Source organism: Lactuca virosa, chromosome 3 (assembly GCF_052849685.1).
Source record: "Lactuca virosa cultivar CGN04683 chromosome 3, Lactuca_virosa_CGN04683_v6, whole genome shotgun sequence".
Lineage (NCBI taxonomy): Eukaryota > Viridiplantae > Streptophyta > Magnoliopsida > Asterales > Asteraceae > Lactuca > Lactuca virosa.
The window spans coordinates 80,335,618-80,344,030 of NC_136428.1; the positions used below are offsets into that span (position 1 = coordinate 80,335,618).

General features: G+C 34.7%; 1 protein-coding gene across 1 annotated transcript; it reads right to left on the reverse strand.

Moving 5' to 3' along the window:
- Positions 1 to 219: 219 nt before the first annotated feature.
- On the reverse strand, positions 220 to 3,001 carry LOC145166084 (putative serine/threonine-protein kinase At1g54610). The gene is made up of 4 exons (XM_079085012.1): positions 2,026 to 3,001; positions 1,118 to 1,948; positions 950 to 1,050; positions 220 to 883 (listed from the first exon to the last, which is right to left on the reverse strand). Exons 1-4 carry the CDS (start codon positions 2,398 to 2,400, stop codon positions 442 to 444), a joined length of 1,749 nt encoding a protein of 582 aa, XP_078941138.1. The 5' UTR covers positions 2,401 to 3,001; the 3' UTR covers positions 220 to 441.
- Between the last annotated feature and the right edge of the window lie 5,412 nt (positions 3,002 to 8,413).

The following is an 8,413-nucleotide window of genomic DNA, read 5'->3' on the forward strand; positions in this document are numbered from 1 at the left end:
CTTACAAATGTACATTCTGCACGTTATAACTCATATTTGACCATAACCTCAAATAGACCATTACACAAATCTACAAAAACGGCTTCCAATTTTTTTTTGCCTAAACTCGAAGTTTGCCATATTCATTTGGATTATCATCAAACATATTTCGTGACACCCGCACATATTAGGTCAAAATAGTGTTGAAGGAAAGTATAACATAATATACAACAAAAACCAAAACCACAATCCGCTTCAAAAACCATTCTATTACTTGTTCCTATATTTTCTTTCTTGCACACCAATCAACATTACAAACCTATGCACCATATTATCATTTTTCCTCCCTAAAATACACTATAATTTCAAGAAAAAAAAACATACAATAAGAATTTCTCTACACAAAACCATCTAAATCACAACACATGCCACAAGTTTTTTTTTTTTTTTTTTTTTTTTTTTTTACTTGGATAGTCGACTTGATGGATACACTACATTTCTTACCATTTCCTTTCCTTCAATCTCAACTTCACCAACCCTCGTCTTCTCAAGGCGTGATCTTCTGGCAGCTTCTTGAATATGTCGATCATGATCTTTAATCATTTGGTCAACATTTGATGAAACTAGTGGACCCGAAAATTGTATTTTGTTTCCTTTCTTGTATACCTTATTATTATTATTATTACCCACTTCATCTTTTCTTACTTGGGAACAAGAAACATCTTTCTTTTCAATTTCATCATCTTTAGATGTTTTTGAAAATTCACAGTATTTGTTATTAGCCACCAATGGCCCTGAATAAGAGTCCCTCATTGGTCGACCATCTTTTGAACCCTTCAAGATCGCATGTTGCTTTATATGACTTTCTTTGCTTTCCTTCTCAACCTTTTGATTTGCCCTTTGTCTACAAGAATTCAAAAAGTTATTTAAAAATGAGAAAATCACAAAAATGAACCATATATGAACATACCTTGTAGCTTCTTCATCTCTCATTTTAGCATCAATTTCTTTGGTAGGAGGATAATGTGGCAAACTTGAAGGATCACAAGCATAAGGTTTTGTTGTAAAAAACTGAAAGAATCACAAACACACGTTTTAGTTTCTATTTTTTTTTTAATTATTTAATATTCAAGAATACCTGATTCTTGAGAGCGAGTGATGCAGTTCCTCTTTGTTCTGGTTCTACTGCAAGTAAGGTCTCCATAAGTCCAACAGCAGGTAAAGGAAACTCTCTAAAAGCTTCTAGAATCCGTCTTTTATAAGGATGAACAGGTTTGAAAGCTGTTGAGTGGGGTAATTTCGTCTTTTTCCAATAATCTTCAGAAGGTGAACCACAAAGCTTGAAGATTCTATGGAGTTGCTCAACCTCTGTTCTACCAGGCATGATAGGCTTCCCTGCATATAATTCACCAAGAATGCATCCTGCACTCCATAAATCCACAGAAACTCCATAATGTGTAGCTCCAAGTAACAGTTCAGGTGGTCGATACCAAAGTGTCACTACACGTGTTGTTAATGGAACACTTTGATTACAATCAAAGACACTTGCTAAACCAAAGTCACCAATTTTTAAAATCCCATTATTGTCGATCAAAAGATTTGACCCTTTTATGTCACGATGAAGAACACCATGACTATGACAATGATCAAGTCCACTTAGGAGCTGTTTCATGTAGCATTTCACTTGTGGTTCTGTGAATCTGATACCAGGTAGTGATACTAATCCTGTTAGATCATGTTCCATGTATTCGAAAACAAGGTATAAACTGGATGAAGTTCGTGAAGTGATTAATCCTTCGAGTTTGATTACATTTGGATGATTGAGTCTTCTCAAGACGAGGATTTCTCTTGCCATGAACTTGACACTTTCTGAATCCATGTTGTCGAATCTTACTCTTTTTAAAGCGACAGTTTTCTTGTTTGTGAGATCGCGAGCTTTGAATACACAGCTATACGTTCCTTGACCAATCTGCAAAGATAAAAGTGAATGAATAACCTTGTTTGAATCATAAAATTAGGAAGAATAAGAATATAAGATGAAGATACCTTGTCTAATTTCTCAAATGTATCTGCTCTTCGAGGTAACCAGCCATTAATGGCTTCACCAGCTACCTCAGCAAGCCAGGAAGGCCAACCTGCAACGACCTGTTCTCCTTCTATGGCTTTTGGAATTGTCCTAATACTTGGAATATTAGCGAGAATGACTTCAGAACCCTCTTTCTTCTTCTCAAAATGATCATCGCGTACACGTCTAAAAGAATTTGGTTTCTTGTCGACTGAAATTGGTCGAACTTCAGGTCGATTTTTCAGCCTAAAACTTTCTTCCCTGATGGACTGTAATACATACGCTTCTGATGATAATTTACTAGACGTCCTCTCTCTTGGGCTCCCACCAGAAGGCTTAACGCAAATCCCACCCATATATCAATCAATTTACCAACAAACAAACAAATATCCTACCTTCAAAAGAGCTGATGATACCTTAAAACCCGATTCAATTAAGAACGCCTATAAAATAAACCCCAAAATTAGGGTTTGGACGGGTTCTTCAAAGTTGGGAAGCTTGCAGCCGTTCTGCGATTATGCGAATTACAATCCGAATCCTTTGCTTCTTCAGATACTTGATCACTCTGTTATGTTACATATGGAATATGCGTAGAAGACAACAAAGATATAGACGTATAGCGATAATGATATAGAATTGACGGACGTCTTTGCCGGCGGGACTTGGTCAAATGGATTATATCCACTCACTTTATCTCTCTCAAGAAGCTAGACCTTCATTTTTTGGTTCTGAATGAATAATTTGCAGAAGTCGTGGTTTATGATTGGCGAATAAACATCGATGAAATTCGGAAGAACAGCGATTAAGAATAAAGAAATAAAGGAATGAAACCCTAGCGAAAACAGAGGGTGTGGTTGATGGTGGCAGTGTCCCTGTCTGGAATCAATGTAATGGCAGTGCTGTTTATGGAAAGAAGATACTTTCTTTCTTGGCATGTCAAAAGAATCTAATCCCACCCTTTGAATAAAAAACTAAACCCTCGTTTTGATGAATGTTTTCCACAATCACATGTTAAACAATTTATTTTTAATTTATTTTATATTAAAAGATTTATTTATTAAATCAATTATTACACGGTTAATTAGCTAAAATAAAATATAATTTGATTAGCAATTTGTTTCTTTTGTTTTATGGGCAAACACTAGACAACGATTGGTGAAAATAAATGATAGAGGAGTTGAAAATTTTGAAAAGCAAATTTTTATGAAATTTTGGTTTTATTTGTCATAAGATTTGTAATTGTGTAACTATATATTACCGAAAACAGAAAACTAAAAGCATCGACAATAGTAGCTTTATTGAAGTTTTTTTTAAACCAAATTGTTTCTAAAACTTGAAAAAGCTAATCAATGTGTTTTTTTTTTTTTTCAAACCAAAGTTTTTTCAAAGAATTTATTAATTAGTAAGCTTTTGTCATTAATATTTTCAATGATTTAGAGGTTTTCAACTAGTTATAAATATACAATTTAACAAATAACAATAAAATAATTAAAAGTATGACGACTTTCATATAAAACAATAAAATATGATGGTTAGATCGTAAAAAATGGCAAAGAAAATATTGACTTTTATACAATTTTTCCTAGATTTTATATTGAAAAATTAAAATTAGAAATAAAATATTTTTTCGATTTATAACTACAACTTTTTAAATAAGTAGTCAACTTAACAATATGGATCACTAGGTTAATATTCATGGAAACCACGATCAAGAAAGAAAAACAAAAAAACTATTGATAATTTAAAATTGTAATAAAAAATCAAATATTTATAAAAAGCAATAAATTACAAAGATAAGAGTTTTATCAATAAAATGATACACCCATAATTGAAGAATTAACAATGAAGCAATTAACATTTGAATTAAAAAATATAGATGGGGCATTATAAAAAACTTGTTGAGTATTATAAAGTTCTACATTTTAATCACTTTAACGGAAAATATTAATTATAATCATAATGATAGTAAGAAGAGTAATAAACAACCATTTCATTAGAAATAAAGTGTTTACAAAGTATGTGATTCACATAATATAGAATACATAGCAAATAACAAAAAGACATGAAGCTATACTGCTCCATCTTCTGAATCCCAGTGCGCGAACCTGTCTACTGGTCTCCTGAGAATACAAGTTATTTGAAAGCGTAGATCAGCATTTAAGCCGATGAGTTCATAAGATTTAAGTGATGTAAGTAAGTTGTAAGAAAGTTGTAGAAAGTTATAGTAAGTTGTAGTAAGTTCTGTTTAGAAAAGTTTGTCTGTCCTCCAGGAAATCCTATATTTCTTGCTTTGATGAAAGATAAGTAAAAATGACTCTACGGTCCTTTCTATGAGTATTAAATGGATACAAGTTATATAAAACTCAGAGTAAACAAACAATCGGTTGTGTGTATCTGGCCTAAGCCCACAACCAGACAAGGAACAGGAAATGAGGCGGAAGACACACATCCCATTGTTTGTTAGGTCATCATTGTATATAACCCTGACGTATTCACTTGGTACTCACGGAGTTAACTGTAATAGTTCCTTTATATTTGATGAAAAGATTCCTTAAGAAAACCCTTATTTCTTTTAGTAAAAATGGTGACCACAGTAGTTCCTTCTATAATCACTTAGTTTATACTAGCTATATATAATCTAATATCGAATAGATAGTTAATTGTGTAAATCTGCCCTAAGCCCACAACCAAACAAGGAACAGGAAATGAAGCGGAAAACACACATCCAACTACCTATCGGATATTAATTATATATAACCCTGATGTATAAACTAAGGTATTATAGAATTAACCACCTAAGGTCTTTTAAGTTATACTGGTTTAATAAAAATGGATTAAACCCTTTACTGGTAAGTTTCTAGTTTTGTATTCAAAAGTTATTTATTGAAAAAGTATGTTTTGTACTAGAAAACGGTGCATTGAATTTGTGTCCTATGACCTGACCCATACCTGGTACCCCTTATGATTACTTGGTGTATACGGAAACATATATATATCTAAGATCGAATAGATAGTTGTCACACCCCCAAACCAGAACGGCGGAAACGTTCGGGGGCGGAGGACTTTAGGTAAGTATCACAACACATGCAATATAGTAATCAAAGTACAAACAACCATTGCATTAATAAGTATAAGTTTTACATAAATGTACACCAAAGTAGGTACAGTAGAAGACAAGAGTCGCGGTACGGTACTAGGTAGTCTTCTCAAAGGCTTCGGGAGTGTACCTGTCTACTGGATTCCTAAGAATACAAGTTATTTGGAAAGAGTAGATCAGCATTTAAGCTGGTGAGTTCATAAGTATTTTAGTTCTGTTAAGTATACCCTAAGTTCTTTGGATAAGTTCATTGGTTTCTCCAGGAAATCCTATATTCCCTGAGGTGATAGATTGATAACCTCAATAGTTTCCCTCTGTAATTACTTAGTTTATACTGATTATATATAACCCAATATCGAATGGACAGTTAAATGGGTGTATCTGCCCTAAGCCCACAACCAAACAAGGAACAAGAAGTAAGGCGGAAGTCACACATTTCACTGTCAATCGGATATTACTTATGTATAACTCTGATGTAATAACTAAGGAATTATAGAATTAATCACTAAAGTTCCTTTATGTATTACTAGTTGACTAAGTTCCAATTGTAAAAGTAGTTTAATCCCATAAACCGTTTTATTCGTATAAGTGGTTTAATCCCATAAACCGTTTTATTTGTAAAAGTGGTTTAATTCCCTAAACCGTTTCCTTTGTAAAAGTATCCTTAGTTATATCTGTTCTATAGTAAAAACCTTAGTATTAATCCTGAAAAATATTATATTATCCATAATACTGCCTTGTGGTTTTAAATGTTCAAAACCAGAAGTACAAGTATATTAACCATACTTGATTTCATGATACGTAGCTTTTACTATAAGCAAAAACTACAGAAGGTATATTTGGTCGGGATGTAATTATCTTTTCTTACTGTTTTAAGAGAAGTATATTACTTGGTACTTCACTGGTTGTTTTATCCATGTGAGTTCTATTAACCATACTAATATGACTGATATGCCTGCGACGACGTTCTTCAGGCGTCGGAATAGTATGATATTTGACACCCTAGGCCTGCCGGCCAAACTGTAGCGAACAGTAGAGGTGCGGGATTGTCAGTCCCATATAGATCTATACACAAATTCACGCTCTCCCTACAAGAGATTCTGGTTAATAGGTCAGGACTTAAAAGTCGTACTTAGATAAGTACACTGTGAAGGGTCTCACAAATTTATTGTTTCAACGAGATTTACGATGTATTATTACCCCGTGATTGCTAACCCTGGTACTCTGTATCGTACCTTTGTTAATGCAAACCCAGTATGATGTATTATTACCCCGTGATTGCTAACTCTGGTACTCTGTATCGTACCTTTATTAATGCAAACCCGGTATGATGTATTATTACCCTGTGATTGCTAACTCTTGGTACTCTGTATCGTACCTTTGTTAATGCAAACCCGATATGATGTATTATTACCCTGTGATTGCTAACTCTGGTACTCTGTATCGTACCTTTGTTAATGCAAACCCGGTATGATGTATTATTACCCCGTATTTGCTAACCCTGGTACTCTGTATAGTACATTTGTTAATGCAAACCCGGTATGATGTATCTTTACTTCTTTAATATGTTGTTCGTATATTAAAGGTATTATACATATCTTGGTATAGTTGAATGAATTTTGGTAATTTCCTTGGAAAGTATACAGTCGTGAATCATACTTGTATATTTAGTTTTGAATCATAAATTATACCTATTATAATTTATATGTTCTATCTGATTAGCATGATTTCTCATGGATGAACACCTTTGCTCAGCCTGATACAAAGGTAATGATACCAAAAGGAGTAACCTTTTATACTCATATATGTATAATATATATATATATAATTAAGAAGGAAACGACCTTCGGACAAATAACACCACCTTAACTCCATATCCAAACAAGGAAAAGGAAAGAAGGTAATTCATTAGTCCTAAGCCCTTCAAATCTTATTTATATACTTATACATATATAAACATGATTTTGGCGATTATAATTTGAAATAGTTTATAAAAACCTTTTTCAAAGAATTTTAACGGAGTTTACATGACTTTAAAGATTTAACATGTCTTTAAGTCATTTTGGAAGTATTTGGTAATTCTTAAAAGCATACAAAAACTCTTTGTGTGATTATTATCACATACAGTTATTAACACAATATAATATTGTGTTAAACTTGTATTCCCCCCCCCCCCCCAAAAAGCATTTAAAAATCATTAAAAAGGTAAATTATAGGGATATGAACTCACTTTGATAAGCGGTGATTCAGGCAGCGTTTCGTTTCCCGGAAAGAAGTTTGTTTGACGAGAAACCGGCTCAAATCGGGCAGAGTTTCGACTGGAGAGATGTTAACTTCTCGAGAATTTCGGGGCTCCGGGGCTTGCTTTGGGTTTTAGACACGATACCGGGGCTTTGGGGGGTCGTGAGAAAGTCTAGGGGGTGAAAATGTGAAAAGTGGTGAAATTTGGGATGAAAAATCCCTCAAATCCGAGAAGTCTCGCACCCTTTATATAGGGGTGCGAGGGTTCGGCCGAGGTAGGTGAGTCATCGGACAGCTGGCGAGGGCGAGGAGTCAGCAGCCACGCGTCGGACATACGAAGTGTACACGGGGTGAGGCTTCGGACGTGGTGGCTTCTGAGTGGGCCGAACTTCGGTCCAATGGGGAGGTGCCACGAGGGTCCGAGGGGCGTCCGAGGAGTGTCCGGGGAGTGTCTCCTGCGAAGGTGTTGGCTTCTTACTGGACCTCGGCTGCGGTCCAATCCGATGGTGACACGGCGAACTGCAGTCCAACCAGAAGATGACACGTGGAGGCTGCATGCGAGGGTGACGTGTCCGAAGCCACCTATGCGAAATTGCCCGATTTTCAAGATTTTCTTGATTTTTGTGCCAAAAACTTGCGAAAATCATAACTTTCGCATACGAGCTCCGTTTTTGGCGTTCTTTATATGCACGCGTAGGTAAAATTATACTCTACGACTTTCGTTTAGACTTCGTCGGCTGATTTTGACTTTATTTTTAATATTATTATTTTTAACAAACCGGGACAGGAAATCCGTTAAAAATTCATAACTTCTTAAATCCGACGTCCGTTTTCGTCTGTCTTTTTACCGTTGTGCTACTTTTGATGAGACCTTCAATTCTCGTTTAAGTTGCGTCGGCTAAATATCGATCGATTTATATTTCGAATTTTTAGCTGTCTACTGCTAAACCGAAACTTAGAAAAATCATAACTTCCTCATACGAAGTCAGATTTTGACGTTCTTTTTATAAACGTTCTCGGTTTAACATATT

Coding starts and splice junctions, on each gene's coding strand:
- LOC145166084 (XM_079085012.1), bottom strand. CDS start 2,400: ATGGGTGGGATTTGCGTTAAGCCTTCTGGTGGGAGCCCAAGAGAGAGG. Junction 1,949..2,025: donor CATTTGAGAAATTAGACAAG/GTATCTTCATCT, acceptor TTATCTTTGCAG/ATTGGTCAAGGAACGTATAG. Junction 884..949: donor AGAGATGAAGAAGCTACAAG/GTATGTTCATAT, acceptor GAATTCTTGTAG/ACAAAGGGCAAATCAAAAGG.